Source organism: Oryza glaberrima, chromosome 7 (assembly GCF_000147395.1).
Source record: "Oryza glaberrima chromosome 7, OglaRS2, whole genome shotgun sequence".
Taxonomy (NCBI): Eukaryota; Viridiplantae; Streptophyta; class Magnoliopsida; order Poales; family Poaceae; genus Oryza; species Oryza glaberrima.
This window is the reverse complement of record NC_068332.1, coordinates 22853933-22880329: the sequence shown is the minus strand read 5'-3', so window position 1 is coordinate 22880329 and position 26397 is coordinate 22853933. Positions and strand designations below refer to the sequence as shown.

Below are 26397 nucleotides of genomic sequence, written 5' to 3'. Positions count from 1 at the left end.
CATTCTCCACGGCGTCCTTTTTATTACCACCTCTGTTTTTTAATAGATGATGCCGTTGACTTTTTCTCACATGATTGACCATTCGTCTTATTCAAAATATTTACGTAACTATAATTTATTTTGTTATGAGTTGTTTTATCACTCATAGTACTTTAAGTGTGATTTATATATTATACATTTGCATAAAATTTTTGAATAAGACGAATAGTTAAACATGTGAGAAAAAGTCAATGTCGCCATCTATTAAAAAAGGAGGGAGTATAATTTTTACTTCTTTCGAGGGGGGATTCGTATAAAACCTTTTTCGCGTGATACAGTGGCGGTCTCCTCTCCTGTCGTGCGTGCGTGCCGGAGACGACGAGGCGAACGCACGCGACGGCGACCGCCGCCGCCGCCGCCGACGAGGGCCGAGAACGACGTCACCGGTTTTTCTTCTTCGGTGAGGCACCCAGATCTTCGCTTCCACGCCTCCATTTCCATGTCGCTAGTCCGCGTGTTTTTTTTTTCACTCGATTTGGCCCGGATTTGACGCGCGCCCCCCGGCTGCTCCGCTTCTGGTCGTCTTCCACCGAATAATTTGCTCTTCGTGGGGGAAATTGGTTGAGCCGTGCGATGTGACAGTATAGAATATTAGCGGTTTGAGGGAATTCACCTCTCGCTTTTGTGATTTGGGTTTTTATTGGAGCTCTGAATCCAATTGGGATCCTAAACGAGGTTGGAATCTGGCCCGGGGTGGAAGGGGAATGGGTGGATCATGCCTAATCGATCGCGCTTCGACCGAATTTGCTTCGTTTCACCGGTTTGAGCTGATGGGTGCAGCTTCGGTTGAGCGAATGTGTTGGAAATGGCAGGGATGGGGGGATTGGGAAGTGTGCTGATGATGCTGTGCCTGGATGGTCATTGGCAAGCCTAAAACCCTCATATTATCATGTGATTAATTGTTTAACAGATAGCACTTGCTATGGCTGGGCCTTCGGTTTTTAGTTTGATAATTTGTTGATTATGGAAGGAAGATTGTATGACACGAGATCATTTTTTTTTAGGACGTATTGTGTTAGTGGACCATTAGTAGAGCTGATAGTTGAGAGAAAAGTCCTACAACGATGTTCTCCTTGTTCTATGGTCTATGGCAGCATGTCTTCAGCAAGGCAGAGTTCCATGTACTTATCCTTGGAGTTCACAAGGCTGGGAAGACGGTAATCATCCTGAAACTTACATTTACGTTTATTTTCGTGCCAGCATCTATCTGTTTTCAGACGTTGAGTTTACTCACTACCCCAAATACAATTATGACTGTGGCTTATAGACTCTGTGGTATCTGCAATAGTAAAATTGCCAGTTCTAGATTATGCCCCTCTATTTGTACGCTTAACGCGGCACAATGCACAGTCTCTTTTGATGCTCATGCACAATCAGCGTCTATGCTCTTACATTTTTTGCGCACATTTCCTGTGTGGTACTAGGAGGTTTAGTTCATCACTTCATCTTGTATTTTCTGAGTCTCCACAGTTGTACCTAAACTTGACATGTTAAAATTGACTATGTAGACCTTGCTAGAAAAGGTGAAGTCAATCTATTTGAAAGAGGAAGGCCTTCCACATGATCGTATCGTTCCAACAGTTGGGCTTAATATTGGACGTATTGAAGATGCCAATGTAAAACTTGTTTTCTGGGATCTGGGAGGCCAGGTATAGTTTCCCGTGCAGAGTAATAGACCAAAACTTTCTGTCAGCAGTCTGTTTATGGGAACTTCACCATTTAGCATCATGGATCAGTTTCATTTCTTGAGGTGACCTATGCATTTGCAAATTCTAACATGATTAACATATTCGGATAGCCTGGCCTACGAACAATCTGGGAGAAATATTACGAAGAGGCACATGCTGTCATATATGTTATTGACTCTGCTGCTGCATCATCATTTGAAGATGCCAAATCTGCTCTGGGTAAGTTGGCTTCATTTGTTTTATGACAAAACATTTGTGCACTTTGCTGTTAACTTTACTGTGTTTTACAGTAAATACGAGTAGTATGTTAGGACAATCAAATTAGTTTTGTTAGTGAAGTAAATGATAATTTAGCATTTTGTTGCAGAGAAAGTTCTTCATCACGAGGATCTGCAAGGAGCGCCTCTACTCATATTTGCAAACAAGCAGGTGGTTTACCTTCCACTTGTATGAAAATTCTTTTATGCGCTATACTAAATTACATGCATTCACTTAGTTGAAAACTTTGTCTTCCTGCATGAAAATTTCCATTTGTGGAAAAATTAGCCAGCACAGTAGGCATCAAATTAAACCACACCATACTGCGTTAGTAGTGTGATAAAAGGTCAGATTTTCTGAAGGACTTGATTTCAGATGCATAACAATGTGAGAAGAGGGTTAATTATGGAAATTAGCCATGTGTGTTTTGGTAGTAAAAATTCTTCTAGAGTCTGCCTACTCTTTTCATCCTCATTGTTGATTAAATGCCTTCAAAAGTTTATCCGTTCTTTTCATCCTCAGTGTTGAAACTTCAAGTCCCTTGAAGGAGATACAGATAAGCGAAAAAGACCAAGAACTGTTTTTATTATTCATTTTAGAGCGCTCTTTCAGCTCATTTCATTATTACGAATATTCACATGCCGCCATATATTCTCATATTTGGAGGATTATCTGCACATGCCAATAGGAGTTACCAGCAGCTGTGACAGAGGAAGAGCTGGCTAGGCATCTTCACCTTAAAGAGTTAGACGAGAGGCCATATATGTTCCAGGCTGGATCTGCCCACGACGGGTAAGTAAAGCAGGCCCCTGTAATCCCCGAACACATATGTGCCTAAAATTGAAGCATGCTTGCTAAGTATCACTTGGCTCTTGTCCAAATTTGCACCGGTACTACATAAATTACTTGAGGGTGACACAGAACTTGCCACTCAAAACGCTTCTTGATCAGTACACATAGGAGGCATGTTTTTGACATACCTATCTTTTTTGTCTTTTGAAACTTTTTGACATACCTGTCGATGCAGGACGGGAATCAAAGCTGGTATTGACTGGTTGGTGGAAGAAATGGAAAGGAGTAAACGCACCGAGGTGCTGATGGCGCGTACAGAAACAGCTGAGAAGATTTAACACACCATAAGCCAGACCCCCTGTCACAGATGCATATGTCGTTTGAGGAGTACGGCTCCTATAAATCTCGCGAATATAACAAATTGGCATCCTCTTGCCTTCTCCAGGCTACGCGGTGAGAAGAAAAAACGTCCTTGGTTGTGCGGTTTCTTGCAGGCTTTGCAGCTGTACACTTGGGTAGGAAGCCTGCTGTTGTAACGACAGAGGCGGGGTATTCCTTGGTTTATTGATTCTCATAGGCTCATAGCACACATAAATGTACCTAAAGTCATGCGACTTTTTTCTTCATATTGAACGGAACAAGAACGACAATGTAGAGCACAGAGAAGTTTTGTACATCTGTGAGAAGAAAAAAAATGCATTTTGTACTTTATCGTTCATGTTGACTTGGTGCAATAGTTGCAACTACGTGCCACTAATTATTCTGTTCGTAAATAATCAGCACTGCGTTCGTGTTCATTAGTAATGAACTCACAAATACGAGGGCATATAATGGGAAACGGCTAAGGAACTAGTCTTGAATGACGGAAAACTGACTAGGCATAGATATAGCATGATATATATGTGATGAACAATAACTTCATTCATTTTCACAGCATACAAAAATATGATCATGTATCTCCTGCATATTACACAAGGAAAAATAAATTGCCCTAGGTAGATATTAACTGCAGGAGAAGAGTTTAAGTTTGGGATTCCTCTATAAAATTACAATGCAATGCATGACACTCTGTCCAGGCTTGCTTGAAGTCCCTCGAAGATAATAGCGCAAGGAAAAGGGGAAATGACCAGAGGGAGATGTATACAAAGCATCGCTATCTCATAGACGAGCCACATATGAGTTAGCCTGCGTTACGTATCTCACCCACCTATAGGGGTTGTATGTCTTGGATTTCTTTGCTATCTGAAGATATCTAACCTGCAGGTTAAAAAATGGTAAAATTCATTGTGTGCATCCAAAACATTTGGTACTAAGAGCAGGTACAATAGCGGGCTATAAACCAGCTATAAACATATTTTAAAGAGATAAAGGAAGAGAGAGAAGAGCAGTGGGCTACAGATCTGTAGCCAGCTGCAACACGAACTATAAGACGTAATGTGTGTATGACAGGTGGGACCAGGTATTAATAATATAGTAATAAACTATTGTATGAATTGACTATTACATTGGCTATAGATAATTTGGAGCTAGTAGTGGGCTATACTATTAAACTTGCTCTAAAGGTAACATATGTAGTAGTAAAAGGGCTAAGTAAAAGGGCTTCTTTCTTTTCTCCTTAAATAGCAAAATGCCCAAGCTTTGCTATGGATAAAATAAAAATATATTATAATATGCAATAGACAAAAAAAAATTTATCAAATATGTTAGTATCATTTGTTTGCATGTTTGAATATATGGTATTGACTTGTTTGAATCAAATATTTAGACTATTCCATAATATAAAAAATACCAGGGGCCAAAAAACTATAAACAGTGGTGGGGTGGCAGATTCACTGCCAGCACCACTGGAGACTTTTAAAGGAGTAAGTATAGATCTGAGCATATCCCTGGGTAATTGACGCATTCCAGGTAGTATACTGTAGCAGATGCCCTTACCTGCAACTTTGAAGTATTGTACATCGGTATAGTGAAATTCATGTTTACTGGTCCAGCTTCCTTTGTGAGATTTCCTGCATTCCAGAAGAAGCGTGACATAAGTTTTATAACAGAGAAGTCACTTGGAGCATAGACAAGAAAGCTTCAATCCAAAATTATACCATGTGACTCCTGGGAAAATGTGAGCTTTGCCCGAAGGGTGTGCTCGGAACCACCAACGATCTGTGCAAAATTAAGATGATTTAGCAGCGTACAGCAAACTAGTTAACAAACAAGGAAGAGAAAATAAAGGAAAGAAAGCAAAGATTAAATCGTTTGTTGGTGCTTGCCTTCTTTAGATTCCACTCAATTCTCCTGGATCCTTCTTTAAAATCAGTTGTCTGTCCAACTGCTCCAGCTTCCAATTCAAAACTTGCCCTGCAAAGTAATCCATAATATAACTCTTCAACTAATAGTAACAAACTAACAGGAGCAGCGTTTCACATTCCAATTCCAAACACAAAAGGGACCAAATAAAGCTGTAGCTCACCTCATTGTGTAAGATGGCACTGGCATCTGTACTACTATTGTGTTTGCAGTGACATTTGCAGAGAAGTCTGCCCGTATTTTTAATAGAACTTCAGCCTGGGTACACAAGATGTTTAGTTCAAATCCATGAAAATTGAAAAAAATAATTTTGTTGGCACTTGATAACAGTACAAACATGACATACCCTAGATGGCCCGGCTTCTTCAATTAGTGCGGTCACACGGAAAGGTGGCTTAAATTCTTGAGTAATCCGGTAGTTCATTACAGCGAATTCCCCATCCGGTGGTATCTGTTAAATGGTGAATATAAATGTCAATCTTGGTGGTATCTGAAGTAAAACAAATAACAAAAATAAATAAAAGCATCATATCAGTACTTACTAAATGTAGAGTTCTGTCAATGTCAAAACTATCCAGATGTACTGACTCGTGGAAATTGCAATCATCAAGAATGACAGCTCCTCCTCCAGAAGAACTTCTGTAATCTGTATATTTGTTTTTGTGAGATCAATGATATCCACACCGTGTAAACAGAGACAAAGATAACATGCACAACAAGTTTGTCATGATTGAAATAACACAGTGCATGAAGTTCATGTCATAAAAAAACAGGGCGGTGAACACTGAAACTTCAGTTAGAAAATGCAGTAGGATTTTTAAAATGTAAATAGGTGAACTAAGCTGGTAGTAACATTGAGATGCGTGCATGGAATAACTCATTATATGTCCAATTTCACAATAAGTGTCATCATTTTTATTTTTATTTTTTTTTTGCGGGGGTCATCATAAGTGGTTTTGAATGTCACACACAAAATACATGATCGGAAATGATGTAGAAATACAGGAAAAATGGCATATCATGTTTCTTTATGCAACCATAAGTCCATTTTCCAAACTCAGCTGACAAAGGAAGATATGCCAAGTATTGTACCATACGAAGAAGAGCCAGTTCTTCCTATGCTCAAATCCTCATTTAGAGCTAGACGAATTTCTGGATTTCCAGTAAGGTAACTTTTCATTTGGATGGTTCCATCAATCTCAGATGTAAGTATGTAACCCTGCAGAATGCATAGAAGATTGGAGCACAAAAGCATTAGTTCTCCATTACACCGATACTATTAGAGAACCATAGCCATAATAGCTATAGAAGTATAAAGATAGATATGCTGCCCTTTAGTTGTTGAAGCTGAATAAACACAAAAGAGAGACTAAATTTTGACAGCTCAGACAATCAGTTCCAGCTCTATGTATGGCATCAGAAAATTAAAATTCCAATGGGCATAACCAGTTAACTACCATACTGAAGTACTTACGCATAACCATCATATACAACACAAACATATTGAGGATTTCAAGTAGGTATGAAGAAAAGCAAAAGCAACTTGAAATGCTTATTGAAGAGAATCTGCAGAGGAATGGTATATATCAGCACTTACACTTGAACTAAATGTCACACTTATTCTCTCAATGATATCAACAAAAATTTCCTCCCTCTTCTTCCCACCAGGTTCGGTAGCAACAACAGATTTTGTAACAGCTGTACCAGGCATACGCTTAGTGCCTTGCTGCAAAAGACACAGAAATTCAACGGAACCATGTCATTGACAAGATAACCACGGAAACTTATACGGCGCTTGTTAAAGTAGCCCAAAACCCGTTTTTTCATGTGATAATAACCAGGAGAGTTACCATGAACATAGCAGCAGGACCAAGTGGAGGCAGCCGACCAGCATCAACCATTATTGGCTCATTGAATATGTATGACTTCAGAACCTCGGTAGAGGTGGTTTGTGGATATCCAAAATCCTAAATTACACAATTCAATCCATAAATATTCGCATATAGTGGTACCAAAAGATGATAGCAATTGTTCCCAAAAACAGATGAACCGTACTACTCACTTCAAAACCATACTACTTTGCTGATAAGCACACGCTAGACTTTGCTAGTAATCCAAAAAATACAGGTCACAAAAGGTTGGAAGTTATATTGTCTGAAGAAATAGTGCATAGTACTTACAATGACTTCATCGAGCAATTCATACACTAAAATGAAATTCTTCCGCAATGAATCTTCATTTAGAACGCCAAGGTAATCTTTTGTAACACGTGCAATCCTTTGCAAGAGTTCCAAGAGGAGGGACGGAGAGACATTAACCATTGTAGTTACCACAAAAAATAGTCCTGCGACTTTCACATGGATATAATTAACGCCATCAACATTCTGCCATCACAAAATGGATAAAAGGCCAGTGTGAGAACAAGTGGGAACGTGATGCAAACAGAACAGAACGAGTAGTAGGATCACCATGGCTCCTGCCATCTTTTTCAATTTAATCTAGGGTCATGGCATTCTACAGGTTAATAAACATAACAGTTTCCAGTGTATGCATAACAAACAACTAACATGAACCAACTGCAAGCTGTAATGCCGCTCACAATCCAGTAATATGCAGCACAAGCTCCAAAGTTCCATCTCTTGAATTTGGTTACCGCCACTAGTCAAATAGTTTCAGTGCTAATAAAATAAATCGCACAAGTAATACACTAAGTAATCTCAGCTCATTTAAAGCTTATATCCTAGGTTTGCACTTAACCAATCACGCATTAACAAAAGCTAAACTACCCACTACCAAATGGTAACATAATGGTTAGGAAAAATCACTAACATCAAACGAATCAAACATGAAGGACACGACAATCCCAAACATAATCAAATTTTATCAGGTGATTTGTCCCAACCGCTAGCTAATGCTAATTATTCACAGAACCATAGTGTTCCGAACTATTAACAACTTAGACAGTTAAACGAGGGGAAAAAAAACCCCTCAAAATCACTGCTAAAAACCGCAGAATTTCTACCAATAAAGTGCGAATAAGAGGACTAAGAGAAGGGCACGGATGCGTACGAAGACCGGCGGCGCCTCCTCGGCCTCGTCGTCGTTCCAGAACTTCACCTTCCGGAAGAAGATCTCGGCGCTGCCCTTGGGCACCTCCCCGCGATCTGCATCCCACCACACACGCACCCATCCAAAATCCCCCCCAACCAGATCAGCACCAGATCACACCCAAAAACCGTGCCAAATTCCACGGAGTAAAGAAAAAAAAAACAACAAGAAGAAGAAGGACGGGGATCCAGATCTTACAGTCGCGGAAGACGATGTGGTCGCCGCGCTGCGACAGCACGAAGAACTGCGAGATCATCTCCACCCCCCACCACCGCGATGCCACCACCCCCTCGCTCCCCGCCCAATACCTTGCTTCTCAGGCCTCGCGCGCGCGCGCGTACGCCCGTGGCCTGGCTGTGACGTGACGTGACGTAACCGCGGCGGCGACGAGCAGGAGAGCAAGTGAGGAGGAAGGCGAGGAGGAGGTGAGAGAAGACGACGACGTGCCGCGTGCGGGAGCTAAAGCCTGCGACGTCTTTGAGATACGCGCCGGTTTCTGGATGCGGCAGATCGCAGCCGTTAGTGTATAATCCGACGGTAAAAATCAGACCATAAGCAGAATTGGTGGTGTTTGAGGTTGATTAAGATCAAGGGCCTTTTTTTATTTGGAGAAAAAAAAAATATGAATTTTAGATGATTCCAATCCTATAGAAAAATTTTCTATATAGGTATTTGAAACAAAAGATTGAATCCTATGTTATTCTATAAAATTCTTATGGAATGGAAGAGCTCCAACCTCTTTTGAAAATTTTGCATGTTTTTACACTTACATTCATATTAGATTTTTGCATTTTTCCTATTCCTCCATTATTTACATTCCTACAATTCAAAGAGCCAGACGGTAATGGACCTACAACCATTACTCGTGGACTAGCCTTGAAGATCTCGAAATGATCTTCCCGTAATTGATTGCAATTAAACTCGGCTCAATCTTTATGATTAATTGAGATTTAAATAGTACAAACATAAAATATAGTTTTATATAGATTTTTTTTTAAAAAAAAGAACACACTGGTTAGTATTTTTGAAAAACGTGCTAATAAAAACCGAGGTAAAATCAGAAAACTGAGGTAAAATGATGGCTCAAGATTCAGACAGACAGACGCCATGGCAACCACTGAGTAATCACAGAAATTTATAGCCAAATACTAGGACTAGCATGTGAAATGCTATGCCTGACAGTACACAGAGAGCACCGGATCATAACACAGTCGGAAATTACAATTTACAGATGGATAAAAGGTGTAAAATCGCAATTCGCAGATAAAAATTAGCACGGCATGCAGAATACAGGGAAACTGGGACGGCAAGGGAGTTGCTGCACCACAGCTTTCAGCGTTCTGGAGCACAAACCATCACAATACCAGCAGCAAAAGATGGAGATTAACTGGACAGTAAAAGTAGCTAACTAATGCACAAAGAACCAGAAATTCAGAAGAGTTACTGGAGTCTGATATTTAACATGGCGAAGTAACATAATAGTCACTAGAAGTATTTTCTGCTTCATTGCTCATTGACGGAAACAGGATGCACACACATGCATATGGCCCATACTTATTTTCAGTTAGGACTTAGGACATCCACAACCTAGCTAACAAGTAACAACGAAGAAGACAAGTATAAATTACAAGCTACCGATATCCTTAAACCAGGCCATGTGAATCCTCTTATTCAGCTGCTTTGATATAAGTACTCAAGGAATCAACTGATGTCACAAAATACAGAGCGATTTTGAGATGACCCAGACATCTGAAACAAAAGAACATAACCATCACTTTAAATTCACAATCATTCTATTGAGCAGAACGGCAAATTTAAAAGCGTAGTACATGCAATTTTAGGAGATGTTATGTGTGCAAACAAAACGAAGGGAAACTCCCTTGTCAATTTTTTATAAAGAGATGCCAATTGCTACCAGGTATGCACTATAAGTCATGATGCAATACATCCAGGGATGATTATGGCATGGATGTATGAGATGGTAACCAGAGCTCCATCTTCAGCATTCCGCTTGACTAAGATAAGAAATATTTGCATGATGAACTGTTAACACTCATAAAAGGCAATTGGTGGAACCCGGTATACAGTACACGCTATAGCAGGCTGCTAGCCTGGTATAAGAGTTGCATCCCAATTTCAGCATATGCTACTGAGTTCGATGTATTTATACTGGTTACTTGCTTATCGCAGTTAACCTGTAGGTTGAATTGTTTTCTATAATCTACTGAACTTCTTGTTGGGTGCATAGAAGAACACAACTTGCAGTTAACATGGATTTGTCAGCTCATCAACTGAGTGAACCACACTGGCAAAGCAGGCAAGCAAGCTCAATAATATGTCTAGAGAGTGTTAAAATTCATGACCACCGAGTAATTAAATATGCCCTAACACCAGTAACCATAACATACCCTCTTCTATTATTTTACAGTGTTTTGGCTATTGGCTATTGCCGATTGTGAGCTCTATTAACTCAAGTGCAATTCATGACTTTCTCACATTACCAGGGTATTGTTCATATTAACATAGTGATAAAAAGAAAGTGTAACCCACTTGTATTAGATGTATCTAGTGCAATCTCAAAATGAAGAGGGATAAGACCCCATGCATGAGAGTTTAATATTTTTTTATAAACAGGTAATAAAACGGAATGTTGACCAGAAGAATGGATACAGCCTATAGCAGGATGATCATATAACTACTACAACCTACAGCAGTATGATGATTTATTGATCATCATTCAACAAAATATCCAGGGGTATTCATGTCAGCAGATCAAAAGCATAAGACTCTAATAATCTGTGTAATACTCCTAAACAATTCAAATTCAGTCAGGCTACAAGTTCACCACAAAATTAAAACATGCCTTCTAAAGAGGGAAGAGCTTTATATAAACCGAGAACATAAACTTAACTTGTCCCACTGACTTACCGGAGCTCCATGAGACTCAGTTGCATGATAAACTCTTCGTTAAGCCTTGCTGATCATCCATGTGGGCATGCAGAGTGCATTATTTCCTTCGCCAGTAAACTCCTTCAATTAATTTGCAGCTGATAAATACTACACGTCCCCCAACTAATTTGGGGGATAATCTACAGTCTACAAACTAGTAAAGACTAAAGATTACTCAGCCAGGTGGTACAAGAGATCACCAGCTAACTACAGACACAGGGTACATTTCCAAGGAACACAAGAGCAACATGAGACATGATGACAACAAACGCAAAGCGACAGCAGAGGATCGGTCCATGCAGGAATTCCTTCAACCAGGCTAGCATACACCACTTCTTTGGAATACCTACACCAACCGCAGCAACTACTAAAATAACCGTCTGGCATTGTCATCATCCCTCAAGAATGGCAGATGCTGCAAATTCCCCAATATAGCATCCGTTGCATCGACATCCAAATCAAAACCAATTTCCTCGTCCCCACCGAAATGCATCATGCTGCTGCCATCAGTTCCCTTTGCCACCTCATTTATGTTAATTCCTCTTGCACCTACCATCGATCCACTCTCTGCAACCCCATTCCACGAATCCGGCCCAAGCAACGATGGCTCAATGCCACTTTCTACGCCTCCAGAGGCATTCTTCTTGAAGCCACCACCAACCTTCTTGCGGGCTGTTGTCTTCTTAATCCTACCTCTAGATGGCCCGACCCCAACACCGCTGCTGGCGCCGCTCTTATTCGCTGGCTGTGCATTCGACGGCGGTGTATTGACATTAATATTAACATTTCCACCATTACTCTCAACATTTTGCTTGCTAACATTACCAGCATCGGCAGGCGCTTGCTGCGGAGACGACGAATTCCATGGATACATGGGGCAAAATGGCTTCCAGTTGGTGCTCAGATCAGCGGCCTTCGGGAAGCCCATCGGGTAGAACCCCCAAGCGCAGTAGTACATGTCAGTGCCCGGCACAATCGGCGGCGCGGCCGGGATCTCGGTGGCCACGAACGCGCGCCTGCAGCCGGCGCCTGGGCACCTTAGCGCGCGCCCCATCAGAGCACGCTGGTACTGGTACACATGGCAGCAGTACGGACACGCCGTCCAGAACGCATCGGCCGCGGCGGCCGAGGCGTCGCCGCCGGAAGCAGGAGCAGGAGGAGGAGCGGGAGCGGGAGCGGGATTAGCCGAGGAATCGGAGAGGTGGGCGAAGGCTTCTTGCACGCAGCGGAGGGCGGCGTCAGCGCCGGGGCGAGGGTTGGAGGAGAGGAGGTTGGAGAGGCGGCGGTAGGAGCGCTTGACCTCGGCGGGGTCGGGGTTGGGCTGGAGGTGGAGCACGGCGATGGGATCGGGGCGGCCGGAGGGGAGCAGGCGCTGGGACGCGAGGAGGACGTCGGCCACGGCGAGGAGCTCGTCGGCGCCCGGGAGGAGGGGCTCTGCGTCCACCGCGCGCTCCGCGAGGCGCTTGCAGCCGACCAGGTCCCGCGCCGCGAGCAGCTTCCCGGCGATCTCCAGCCACCGTGCCGGGTCGCCGCGGCCGCCGCCGCCGGAGAAATCCATCTCGTCGTCGTCTGGGTGCGTGAGGGGAGGAGATGGAGAACGCGAGGCAGCAGTGGGTGCTTTGACTGCTCTGTGGGGCCCACTTGTCAGTCTTGCTTACGACCTTCTTGGCGAGATTAGTGGCGTGGATGATTAATTACAGTTAATCACTACTGTTAAGAGCAAATCCCGACAGCTAATAATACTGCTGCATCTACTAATTGTCTACTTCCTATAGCAAGATGGGCTAGATTTCAAGACGAAATTTTAAGGCCCAACAAGCTATAGAGAGTCCATTTGGGCCACCACTGCATTTCGAAATTTAAACAATCACTAGCAAAACGCCCATGCTTCGCTACGGTGACTAAAACTAAAAATATTTGTTTTTAACCAAAGTTATTTCCACACTACTTTGGTACTTTTGCTCGCTAGAAAAAGTCTTAAATGACAGAGAGAAATATAGTAGCTCATAATAAATTATTTTTCAAAAAAAATCGAAGAAAGGGAGATAAAAAAAAGACAAAGCCGGCTTGATTTCCACCTTTACACGGTGCAAGTTAACATGGACTCTGAAGATATGGGTAGATCTATGAGGTCGCTCAGCACCACGATTGACCAGCGAGCAACCTCAGACCAATCGACGACCGTAGCACCGTAGGTAGCAGCCGTGTTTGGCCTTCCGCGACAGCGGTGACCATGAGTCTTCGTTCGTCTTGTGACGAACGGAAAGTTACGAATCTTTTAATTAGTTGTTAAGATTAAGATATAGAATTAAACTTCTTTTCTTCGGTCGAGGGACCTAGAACAGACTTTTTTCCAGCCTGGCCGGTCGGCCCACGGCCTCTTATACGCACGTGCGGGTGCTCCCACCACCCCGGGCCACAACCTGGGCCTAGGCCGGGGAAGCCACCCATGCGCGCCTCTACTTGGGCCGGTGTCGGTTGTCCGATCATAGGGTTTCTATCGGACAGCCGGGCACTGACGTCGGATGGACAAAACCCCATCCCTCCCGGCTGTCGACGAAAACCCTAGTTTCTCCTCGTCTCGCCACTCCCCAGCGACGGCGGGCGCCTTCTCTACTCCCCACGACGGCGGCACGCCTTCTCTCTCCATGACGGCGGCGCACCTTCTCCACTCCCCGGCTCGTCACTTCTCAGCGACAGCGGCTCGCCTTCTCTACTCCCCGACTCGTCTCTTCCCTGCGGTGAAGCCAACGGCTCACCACTCCCCGGCGACATGATGGTGGCGGCCTCCACCAGATCTGGAGCCGCCTCTTCCTTGTCTTCATCACAAAACCAGGCATGCGTCATCCCCGACACCGATGCCAAAGGTCAGTTTCCCCCCTCATCTTCTCCCTTCCCCCATCCTCTATCCCTCTGATGTCGTCGGAAGCGGTTGTCTGCAGGGCAACAAGTGGCCGGAATTCTCCACGGTGAGCAACGGCCGCAAGTGGTCTTGAATTTCTAAATTCGTGTGATAAATTTTGTAATATTGATTATGTGATGTGTGATCGATTATTTAATATGTATATTATGTGATTTGTTTTGTTGGAATCATCCACTTGATTTATGAACTTTGTGATTCCTTTTCTCTCTCGCTTTTAGATTTATTTTCTATGGATTTGGAGCGTTCGAGCCGAGCCTGCTTTTTTTTTTCTTTTGCAAATCATATCACCACCAAAGGCCGGTTCCCAACCGGCAATAATGTCTATTTTTGTAGTAGGGTAGTGATTGGGTTTTGATTTGGACTTTGTTTCCGATTTTCGATTGAGCGATTTTGTTCTTTGTTCGTCGTGTGATACATGCGAGGGCGGAGGGCGTCACTTGTGGACGAAAGCCTAAAAAATAGGAAAGTTACTCACGCGGCGCGGCGAAAACGGATTGGCGGACCGAAAATTTTGGTGACGATTGGAAAAATCCAAATATTTATATTAGTTATAGATTTCAAAGGGAATAAATTCACTGAAAACACCGAGAAAAAACTTACAATCTTGATCTCAAAGAGAAATCCATACTTCACTCAAAAATTAACAATTCAAAATAAAAAAGTTAAGGAAGTTCAACCGTAACCATTACATCAAGTTTTCATCGCTCACCAAAACAAAAGTGTACACATGTTATGAGCGTTTGCGCTTATACTGATGTTTTTTTTTAAAAAAAAATGATGTCGCACATACTGAGAAAGTCATCTGTTTGTGCCATGCGCCGCCATTGCTGTTGCTTGGGAACGTCCGCCACTCCGGCCAATGGCGCAGAGCCAGCTGGGTAGCTTCCTCGCGGCGAGGCGAGTCCCGCCGCTCCGGCTCCTCCTCGCCGTGTTGTCGCTGCGCTCGTTCTCGGCGTCGCGGCGGCGCCCCTGCTCGGCGGCCTCCCGCTTCCTGGCGCGCGCCTCGGCCAGCCTCGCCGCGGCCGCGGCACGGCGCGCCTTCGCCGCGCGGCGCAGAGCCTCGGCCTCCTCGACGCGCGCCTCGGCCTTCCTCTCCTCGGCCTCCACGCCCCTGCGCAGCTCCTCCAGCATCCGCGCCGGGAGAGCCACGACGTCGTGGTGTGCGGCGTCGGCGCCGGCGCCCGGCGCGCGCGCGGCCTGCTCGGCGGCCGCGGCCGCGGACCACGCCAGCGTGTGGGCCTCCGCCGCCACGGCGCGCTCGGCCAGCTGCAGCGCGCGCGCGGCCTGGCGCCGGACGAGCACCCGCCGCTCCACCGCCCCAATCTCCTCCCTCGCCGCGGCGGCTTCCGACCGCAGCCGACGCAGCTCGTCGCGCGCGCGATCAACGCGGCGCCGGAGCTCCTCCGCCGCCGCCCGCTTCTCCCCCGCCGCCTCCTTCCTCGCGACGGCGGCGTCGTTCGTCGACGCGATGGCGGACTTGAGCGGCGGCATCTCCGCCGCCGTCGCGGCGAGGCGGTTCTTGGCCGCGGCCAGCTCGGCGCGGAGCCTCTCGAGCTCCTCGCCGAGCGGCATGGCGGAGAGCCACGCCTTCACCGCCGCCTCGCGGGCGCGCGCCACCTCCACCCTAGTCCCCGACAACTCTCTCAGTACAGTGGCCGCTGCGCTCGTATGGTCATCAGCTTCGTTGCCAGCCATGGCGATGGCGATGAGCTCGATCTCTGCAGGGTGGAGATTCTTTGCCTGGACTGGAATAATGCCACGCATCTCAGCATGATAGATAGCATTCGCCGCTGATTGATGATGCATTCAAGGTGTTCGTCTCGGTGAATCCGATGTGATGTCTCTTCCAACTTTGGAGTGAAACTTGGCAAGAATAAATATGTTGTTTTCATTTCTGACGTGCGATTGTGCCTAGTTATTTTCAGCCGAATGAATGATGGATTGTCTTTTTTTTAATAATATCCTAGTGTAGAAATGAATGAATTAATCATTACAAAGCTGAAAGTGTGGTTTTAAAGAATTATTATAACAAAGTTAAATATATAAAGCTTTTGCAGAATTGCAGCACTTACGAGCTTGATAAGTGTGCCCATAGCTCACTTGCGAGCTTGGTTTATTTGGGACGATGGGGTACTTGGAAGGTATATAGGTCTCATAGTCTAGTGGTTACAATGACCTGAGTAATATTTTAAGGTCCTGAGTTCTCTATTTTGGGGCTAAGTTCAGATTGGATTGTTTACGGGACTAAGTTCCCTATTTCGATGGCCGTATGTGATGTACAGGCCGGGTAAAAATACCCTTCTCTATAAGAAAAATATACCTCATAGCATTAGGAAGGAGTGATATAGGCCGTGTTTATTTCCCTTCAAACTTCCAACTATTCTCTCACTTCAAATGTTTGGACACATGCATGTTTAGTTCCCTTCAAACTTCTAACTTTTCCATCACATAAAATATTTGAACACATGCATGAAGCATTAAATGTGGACGAAAAATAAACCAATTGCACAATTTATATATAAATTGCGAGACGAATCTTTTGAGCCTAATTATACCATGATTTGATAATGTTGCGCTACAGTAAATATTTGCTAATGACGGATTAATTAAGCTTAATAGATTCGTCTCGCAGTTTACAGGCGGCATCTGTAATTTGTTTTATTATTAGCCTACATTTAATACTTCAAATGTGTGTCCGTATACGTCAAAATGTTTTTGCCAAAAAAAACAAAATACGGCCATACTTCTCAACAGAGTATTGAAGTATATACCTCGTACTAACACGAATCAAATTTGAAAATATACTTTGTTTTTTCATATTTTACATTTATATACGTGTCTGAAATTAATTTGCAAAAATATACCTAATCCGCGGAACGGTTGCGCGGGAGCGAGTGCAAACCGCAGTCTGGGGATGCGGTAGCGGAACCCGAGCCGGTCGCGCGGCGACCGAGCTGGTCCCGCACGGCTAGATTGCGCGACCGAGTCGGTACCGCAGTATCGATGTGCGGGAGTGATGGTGCCCTTTGCCGCGCGGCGGTACCGCAGAATGGCGGCGCGGGACCGTGCCGGCCCCGACCTGGTCGGCTGTGTTATTCCCCCAATTTTTCCAACTCATCTCCTTCTTTTTCCGCGCACGCTTTTTAAAGTTCTAAACGGTGTACTTTTTGCAAAACGTTTCTATATGAAAGTTGCTTAAAAAAATTATATTGATCCATTTTTAATCACATGCTAATGGACTGCTCCGTTTTTCGTGCGGAGATGTATTAGCTATTTTGGGGGAATGACGCATGCGGGAGAGCCGGTCCCGCGCATCCGGCGTGCGGGAGCGCGCCAGCTCCAGGTGCCGCCTCCCCGGCCTGCGGCACTGGCTCGGTCCCGCATCCTGGTTCCGCGGGACCGGCTTGGGTTTCGCTCCCCCACCTCTATTCTACGGGTCGTCCTCGTTCCCACGCATCTATTTTGCGGATTGGGTATATTTTTACAAATTAATCTTATGCATGTATATAATCACAAAATATAAAAAAAAGAAGTATATTTTCAAAAAAAATTTCATACTAACACTTACTAATAGCAATACCTTTAAAAGATTGGAGTATAAGAGATTTGCTCCAGTCCAGAAAAAAGTATCTTGAGGTACCGATACCTCACGGTACCAAATCGTTTCCAGTTGCTGGATCTAGCTAGGCCGGACAGGGATTGTTAGATCCAACAATCGGAAACGATTTTATACCATGAGGTACCGGTACCTCAAAATACTTTTTGCTGGACCGGAGCAAATCTCTACATATAAAGTTGAATTTCTAATCCTACTTTTACTTGTATTATAAAGAGGTATCGCTCAGGAGGCATAGGAGGTTACATACCTTTCTTTAAAGAAGAGTAAAGTTTATGTGGATTTTTCTTTTTTTAAAGATAATTTAAGAAATGCCATTGACAAGCGCCCAAGTTCTAGAAATGCCATCGAGTGTGAGTTCCAAGAAATGCCATCGTACAAACGATTTTATCCCAAAAATACCATTGATGTTAGGATTCCGTCTATTTTGCGCATTTAAATACACTGTTCATCCTATAGAACTTAACGGTGTGGAATGGACAAAACCCTAAACCCTAACCCAAAACCCTTTTTTGGACAAATTCGTTTGTACGATGGCATTTCTTAGAACTCACACTTATCGATGATATTTCTGGGATTCAGACGATTGTCAATGGCATTTATTAGATTATCTCTTTATCTTCTGAAAAAACAATAAATTTGGATAGAGTGGTGGGGTAGGCCGGATTAGAATTGGGCTGGGTTGCATCGTGGGCTCAAGGCCTGCCAAGTCTGAGGTAAGAAATGACCCATGTGGCCGTGTCTCTACGAACTGTCCTGGCAGGCCAATCAATGAACAAACCAAAATGTCAAAAGACAACGAACGTAGTACGAGTAGTACTACGTGAATGGATCGGAGTAATCAATGGCGCAAGCAAATTATTCTCCTGCTCCTCTCCTAGCTTCTCCAATCGTAGGTCCCCGGATTGATTGATGAATCCGCCATTTTTGTACTCCTCCAAATCGCCATCGCAGCTCACCCGCATCTACGCCATGCAAACCTACTCACGTACCACGAACGAAGCGACTCCGATCGCTGGATCGATGGGTTCCCTTCGTGAGCGATCAGATCCCCAACCAACTCCGGCGCCGCCTCCGCCCGATTGTTCCGCCGGCCAGCGGCGGCGGGGAGAGGTCGTTCGGCTTCGCTTTCCATTGGAGATAGGTTTCGTTATTTTTTACTCCATCCGTCCCCTAATACAAGGGTCTTGATATTTTACTTGCACTGTTTGATCATTCGTCTTATTAAAAAAATTAAAAATTATTATTTATTTTATTTGTGACTTACTTTATTATCCAAAGTATATTAAGCACAACTTTTCGTTTTTTATATTTGCATAAATTTATTTGAATAAGACGAGTGGCCAAACGTTACAAGAAAATAGTGAATATTCTTTATATTAGGGGACAGAGGTAGTAGTAATTAAGATGTGGATTCTATCTCTGTTTTTGTTATCACGTTTTTCAAATTACTAAACGATATATTTTGTGTGAAAACTTTCAGGATGAATTGCTCTAAAATATTAAATTATATGTTTTTCAATTTATAATAATTAAAACACAATTAATTGTGTGCCGATGACTTCCTCGTTTTATATGTCGTTCATATATTTTTTTCATCAGTCGGGAACGGGGTCTTAGGTGGTGTTTGGATACAGGGACTAATTTTTAGTTTCTATTACATCGGATGTTTGAACACTAATTAAAAATATTAAACGTAGATTAATAATAAAGCTAATTGCATAAATGAGAGCTAATTCGTGAGATAAAATTTTTAAGCCTAGTTAATCTATAATTAGCACATGTTTACTGTAGCGTTACATAGGCTAATCATGGATTAATTAGGCTCAATAGATTTGTCTCGCGAATTAGTCCAGAATTATGAAATGAGTTTTATTATTAGTTTACGTTTAATACTTTTAATTAGTGTTCAAATATCCCTGTTCCAAACAGGGTCTTAATGCTGCAAAGCTAGAGAGGATGGATGGGCGAGGTACACGCATTTGCTGCTCTGATCTGCAGCGAGGGCAAGGGGGATGGATGGATGGACCGAGGAGTAGGAGTGGTAGCACTTGGCGGTTTGCAATCAAAGTCGATGTGGTCGATGGATGGGTGGATGGATGGATGGATCATCCGATGCATACAGCTGCAATGAAAGCTGATGCGCTGCAGCGCGCCGCCTCGGTGGTGTTAAATGTGCAAAACTGATGCTGTACGTGGTTGGAACTTGATGGCTTTGGTTTGATGCCATGCCCTTCTTGTTAAGGACGTTTCGAATGATGGTACACCACACTTCCGAGTCTAAATTGGGATTGCTTCAAGTCTTTCTTCTTCTTCTTAAAAAAAACATTATGCTTTTTCTAGGGACATGATTCATTTAGAATGCGTTCACGGGAAATATGATAAATGTAAGTAGATAGGACAACTTATAAATTATACCTTTCGGTATAATAACCTGACTAGTGTAAAACAATCACACAAGTAAAATTAAGATTAGTGTAAGTCATTTTATTGTTCTCGACTCTTCTAAAATACTGTATGGTGTGTTCGGTATAACTTTACTATGACTCCACAACTGTCACTATTGCAGCCAATGTTTTAAATAGTGAGTTAAGACGTTTAGCGACAACCTTCTAAAATAATTATAGCGAGCTAAATAAAGTTATAGCGGCTAAATTGTACATCAGAATAAAGCTAGACCCTTTCTTAACCAGTTATAGTTGGAGATTTAAAATCTGACTACAACGTTACATATGTTATTGTTGTAGCAAGCTGCACGATAAGACCATACTCCATACACCAGTGCATTTAAACATTATATCAACTTTTTTCCCTTAGCTCTTGCCAAATAAATATTACTTTTATTTTTTTTGTCAAGATTCTTATACGCATAATTCTATTATATAAACTTGTCATCAATAAACATGAGATATTACAGTTAAAACTTAAAAGCATACTGTTACTAACTAACTAAGCTTCCGTTGCTGTCATATACCAAACCTCTCGTACGCTACTATGTTAATACACGCCAAAAACTTATAAGTTATAACCATTTTTGTCATATCTTTCATTTCATGTTTGCTAAATGAAAATTACTTCTCACCACTCCTATAAATAACCCTAAATAAGGCCCTGTTTGGTTGGAGGGACTAAAACTTAGTCCCTTCACCTTAGTCCTTTTTAGTCCCTAAAGTCCCAAACAGGAGAGATTAAAAAGGACTTAAAGTGCATGTTAACGACCAACGCATCAACAGTGCATTAGTTCATTAGTCCCTATAGGAGGAGCTTATTTGGACGAAAGTAGCTTCTTTCCACCCGTTGCCCCTATGTATGGGCATGGTGCATATCTCTTTGTATGGTTTTAGGGATAACATAGTCATTCTACAATGCAATTAATAACTTTTAGTCCCTATATCCAAACAACCATGAACTAAAGTGTTTAGTCCTAGGACTAAAGGATCTACACACCTCCTAAAGCTATTATTATCAAGCACGCATGCCTATCACATTAAATGCATGCATGCACCTACTCTATCCTTTACAAAATAAATTAATTTCTCACACATACCACAAAGAGAAATTATAGTTCTTGCGAAAATACCTGGAGGTAATAAAATTTTATACTATAAATTTTGGTACATTAAGATATTTAGTACCTAGAAAATGTGATATCTTTCGATACTTTTTTAAGAATAGTAAATTATCCTACCACAAATATCAATATAAAATTAAAAAAAACTAGAATACGTAATCCTTATCAAATAGTAATACAATTATTTTTAATTTTATCTATCTCCAATATAATGATCTCTTATGTTCACACTTCAACGTAATGATTACTTAAAGATAAATTTGTTTTGGGGAAGAAAAAGGCTAAATACGAGATTATTCTGAAAATAGTACTGATCCATGGTTCCTTCGTCGTCAAATTAATACTACCAAACCTCTTGACAGCAACTGCCCGTGTGCAGCAGCAGCTGTCCGTGTGTTGTGTGCTCTCCACAAACCTTGGACCAGTCCTGTCTATGTTTGGGGCAAGTGACGGTGAACACTTCCTCTGACAATTCTGTTGACCAGCCTCCATAGCAGGCAAACACAGCCATACGCCCATACTCCTGCAATTCTTCGGTCTTCGCTTCTTCTCCTGCGTCGCCATGCGGAGTCGGAGCCCTCTCCTCTTCGGCTCCGACAGGCAGCCCAGACATGGCAGTACACGTGAGCTCAGCTACTACTGTACCCAGGACTACCGCTACAGTACCCGCTCTCCCTTTAACTTTACTCCCCTCCCTCTCTCTCTCTCTCTCTTTCTCTGCTTTCCCGGCTGCTGCTCTGGATTTCACATTTGGATCGTTTTGAGAAACTTATTTTATAATTAGATCTCTAAAAACTTATTTTAGAAATAATCCTTTCCGTGACGCTAGTGTTATTGGCATCGTTGTCCAATATGACGGCGCTAATGACGTTGGTACTGTCCCCCTCGCCTTCCGGTGAAAGCTAAGTCACAAATACAAAGGGGGACATCGGCAATATCATTGACACCTAGGATCTATTTGCAGTAGAAAATAATATATTTGAATTTTTTTACAAATAGGTCCTCGGCACCAAAAACGCTCGCGCCGATGACCCATTTGTAAATATTTTTATTATAAATAGATCCTTTTAAGTACAAATAGATCCTTTTAAAAAATTATAAATTGGTTGGCACCAATATTGTTGGCGTCGTCGTCCACTCATCCTTCACATTAGTGAATTAGCTTCCACCAAGAGGTCAAGGGGACGACGCCAACCTCATTGGCACCATCGACAACGCCGACGTTGGCACTGCGAAAATAATTATTTTTAGAATAAGTTGTTTAGACGTCTATTTGTTGAATAAGTTTTCTAGAATGATCAAAATATGAAAAATCTAGGGTTGGTGCTAGGGCTTTTTTCCCCCTCAGAACAGCTGAATGACTGAATAGCTAAATTGATTTTACCATCACTATTTCATGACACAAACAAATTAACTAACTTCTACTATAAAATACTTTCTTTAAAAAAATAATCATGTGTAAAGAAGTTTTATGAAAATTATACAGTTTACCAGCTCGAAAAACGTGTTATTTAATCCATATTTCTGTTCCTTTAGCAAAAGAACAGGTCCGCGTGCCTTTTCGCTTTTTGGTGTTTTCTTGCGTGAACCATTCTCTTTTTCTTTCTTTCTTTGGTCTCATATGCTTGGATTTTATCGGTTCCCGTGTGGACCCTTGTCGCTGAACGATGAGAGATTTTAAAGGCGTTTCTTGAGCTAACCCCCCCTTTGGATCATATTGGATGGATGGACAGTGAGTTGGACATGTCTTGCATTTTGCATTGGATTTGCTAGCTGGTTTTGGTTGCCTCCATCCAAGGAAAAAAAAAGGTGTACTCCCTCTGTCAAAAAAAAAAAAAGACAAACCCTGGTTTCCGTGTCCAACGTTTAACCGTCCGTCATATTTGAAAAAAATATTAAAAAAATAAAAAGATAAGTCACGCATAAAGTATTAATCATGTTTTATCATCTAACGACAATGAAAATACTAATTATAAAAAAAATTCATATAAAACGGACAGTCAAACGTTGGCACGGAAACCTAGGGTTTGACATTTTTTTTTTTTGGACGGAGGGAGTAGTTCCGTTATGTCCTTTTAAAGATTGGTTGTTGGTGGTAGTAACCTCCATGCTCATCTGTATCAACCACCGGCAATTAACAGAGGGGAGCCACCTGGGAAAGAATTAGTTAGCCTTTTTAAGTAATGGACTGAGTATAATGGCCACTAATAATGGGAGTACCATTGGACTGCACTCTAGGTTTGTCATCTATCTATTGCCTCTAAAGTAGAATGTAATAATACGTGGGGGCGAGGTGTTTTATGTCAACGGTTCAATTGTACGGCTAGGTTCGTTTCAGCTTTGGGCTGAGATTTTTCTCGTTTTCCGTTAGCAGGTTTTCCGAATTGTTAGATAATGTGTTTCTAAAAACAATTTTATAGATTTTTTTTAAAAAAATATTAAACAAACATATTTTAAAGTTTTTAATAATTAATACTTAATTAATCATTGCGCTAAGGACTTGTTTCATTTTATGATAATCCAGCTAGAAGCTAAACTGAACGGGGTCTAAGTAGAAAAACTTAAGTGCCTGCGCTAAAAAGAAATGCGAAATGTGATGTATCTAACTATTCTTAAGTCAAAATGTAGTAACAAAGACTAGTGACAAATAGTACATAAGATGTAAATGGAGGAGGTGGCCATGCTGATGTGGTTGAGTTTAGTTGTTGACAATATTTATTCACTTGCTTTATGTGTTATGATCTATAGGCCTAGTGGGTCATCTCATAATTTGGACGTGTAAATTGATGAAGATGAACATCCTTTGTTTTCTTGTCCAGTGTTCTTAGTGGTTGGTTGCAGACAAGCTTATGATACCAAAGAATGTTGAGAAATATTAAACATGATACCAAAAAATCAACACATGTTGGGGGCAATGCTTGGACCCCCATTCCATTTACTTGTAAGTGGACACCAAGCTAATTTTTGGCACCACAGTACTATCTAATTAAATAGGCAGGATGGCCATTAAATAGAGATGGTGTCAAGCTTGTGCATAGCATAACAACAAACTAATGCTAAACCAAACCTATTATTATAACCGACTGACGTCACTCTCAGACAAGTGACACAAAACTACCACAAGTGGCTCTGTTGGGGAACAAAGCGAAAGAAGATGGGAACAATTGACTTGTTTTATTTCTCCCATCTTATGGGGGCTATTATTGCAAAAAGAAAAATCTTACCAGTCACTACACAAATTTCCCTATCATACGGCAAATACCACTATGCAAATATCTGAAAATTCATTCGCATCTCGTTTTCAACCTGATCTTTGTAAGACAAGATATTTTGAAATGCATAGGTATTTCAGATTCAAAAGGTAGAAAAATAGGTTAATACAATTTTTTTAAAAAAACATCTATATAAAAAACTTTTGTACTAAACATATCATTTAACAGTTTAGAAAAAGCACGCTAAAAATGAGATAGTTGCTCGCGTAAGAAGCATAAAAGAATGAATCCATATTACTCCAATCTATATATGATATGTTACAGGAGCTACTAGTTCATAAATGTAATCTTTATATAAAAAAACTTTTGATAAATACACCTGAAAAACCGTCTTCGGATACACGCCATACTTTTAACCTCACCACACACACACCTGTTGACAAGCAAGCGTCAAGTGATGAGTTTTTTTGGTTTTGCATCGGCAAAACTAAAGTCTAAATCTTACTCGTATATATGGTCTCCCAATCTCCCCTTATCTCCATACTGTGCCTCCTTCCCCTTGAAAAGAACATTCTCACATGCCCATATCCCATTTCGAAAAATCACATGCTCACAGCCCTCGCATCCACCCAAAAAGACTCAATCAACACCAACTGACAGCGACTAATCCATCAGCTCGAAAAGAACCCCTCCAAGTCCATCCAAAATCAAAACGTCCTAAATGAGAACCATCCACATGTTAATCCCTTAGCATCAAAGCCATGGACCCCATCTAAACCTATAGCAAAGAAAGAAAAGAAAGAAAAGGAGAAACTTAATTAACCACCATCTAGCCAAGCCACCAGCTAGCCTCACTGTCATTATGGGGGGTTCACATCGTCTGCGGTTTTGGCTGACGGCAAACATTGCCGTTACCTTTATCCCTGCCACACATCTTTCTATCAACAGCTGCATGCAGTGGTCCCAACATTTGTGATTAATTAGGGATTACTAATCAGCATAATCACTTATTTCTCTTAAAAAAATCAGCCAAAGCGCACGAAAACAAAAGTAGAGCAGAGCAAAATACTACAGCAAAGCAAGCTTCTGTTATACTAAGAAGCTATCTAAATACTTGAACAATAGTACATGTCTTATAAAATATTTAAGTATTCATTTGACAAAAACAGCATTGCTGCACTACTACTATGTCCCAGATAGAGTATTTTTCATCCAAAAACGAGCAGCGAAATGAAGCTACTGATAAAGTCCTTCATAATACAACTCACATCCATCTGAATCACCCTACAAATGTATAAACTGATATAAGTTAAAAAAATTGGAATTTATCAAATCTTATAAAACAAAAGTCAGGGTTAGCATACCGCCAGTAGCTGGGTATAGCTACCCAAAAATTTAAAATCCTGGTGAGATTCTTTTTACTATTCTCCAATATGTTCTCTTTCAATGGCTCAACATGTGCTACTTCATTCCCATTCTTAGCCTGTCAGTGGACCATGGTTACCTAAATTGTGATTTACAACAAAATAACTAATGAACGTTTAATTTCATTTATTTTTTCTTTTTAGCATACATACATACCTTAGGCTTTTCTTTTTTTTTATGTAGTTTGTCAACCAAATTCTTCTTTTGCTTCACTTTGCCGCCGAGATTCTATTTGCTGATTTTTTTTGGAAGATAAATAAGTGATTCTGCTGATTAGTAGTCCCTAATTAATTATAAATGGTGGGACCACTGCATGCAGCTGTTGATAGAAGGATGTGTGGTAGGGATGAAGGCAACGGCAATGTTTGCCGTCAGCTAAAACGGCAGACGATGTGAACCCCATTATGGGTACATATTAAGCCAGCTCCACCTTTTATCGAGCTTTTGTTATAGTACTAAATTTTGTATGACTCCTTCTATTTTCTATAATTTTGGTTAATATAACCTACTCCGTT

The 26397-nt window shown here is 41.9% G+C and overlaps 4 protein-coding genes across 4 annotated transcripts; 1 reads left to right on the top strand and 3 right to left on the bottom strand.

Annotated features, from left to right (window-relative positions):
• Positions 1–315: 315 nt before the first annotated feature.
• LOC127779072 (uncharacterized) lies at positions 316–3495 on the top strand. The gene is made up of 7 exons (XM_052305759.1): positions 316–439; positions 1044–1196; positions 1548–1688; positions 1838–1946; positions 2095–2156; positions 2674–2777; positions 3013–3495. Exons 2-7 carry the CDS (start codon positions 1104–1106, stop codon positions 3113–3115), a joined length of 612 nt encoding a protein of 203 aa, XP_052161719.1. The 5' UTR covers positions 316–439; positions 1044–1103; the 3' UTR covers positions 3116–3495.
• A 183-nt stretch (positions 3496–3678) lies between these two features.
• On the bottom strand, positions 3679–8622 carry LOC127779070 (AP-4 complex subunit mu). The gene is made up of 13 exons (XM_052305757.1): positions 8385–8622; positions 8148–8242; positions 7259–7462; positions 6929–7045; positions 6676–6804; positions 6171–6297; positions 5621–5724; positions 5425–5529; positions 5242–5336; positions 5042–5129; positions 4874–4934; positions 4713–4786; positions 3679–4034 (listed from the first exon to the last, which is right to left on the bottom strand). The coding sequence occupies exons 1-13, from the start codon at positions 8440–8442 to the stop codon at positions 3936–3938; spliced, it is 1356 nt and encodes a 451-aa protein (XP_052161717.1). The 5' UTR covers positions 8443–8622; the 3' UTR covers positions 3679–3935.
• A 683-nt stretch (positions 8623–9305) lies between these two features.
• LOC127780577 (uncharacterized) lies at positions 9306–12753 on the bottom strand. The gene is made up of 2 exons (XM_052307500.1): positions 11115–12753; positions 9306–9935 (listed from the first exon to the last, which is right to left on the bottom strand). The coding sequence occupies exon 1, from the start codon at positions 12691–12693 to the stop codon at positions 11503–11505; it is 1191 nt and encodes a 396-aa protein (XP_052163460.1). The 5' UTR covers positions 12694–12753; the 3' UTR covers positions 9306–9935; positions 11115–11502.
• Positions 12754–14856: 2103 nt separating this feature from the next.
• LOC127780306 (uncharacterized) lies at positions 14857–15822 on the bottom strand. The gene is made up of 2 exons (XM_052307214.1): positions 15536–15822; positions 14857–15169 (listed from the first exon to the last, which is right to left on the bottom strand). The coding sequence occupies exons 1-2, from the start codon at positions 15820–15822 to the stop codon at positions 14857–14859; spliced, it is 600 nt and encodes a 199-aa protein (XP_052163174.1).
• Positions 15823–26397: the final 10575 nt, after the last annotated feature.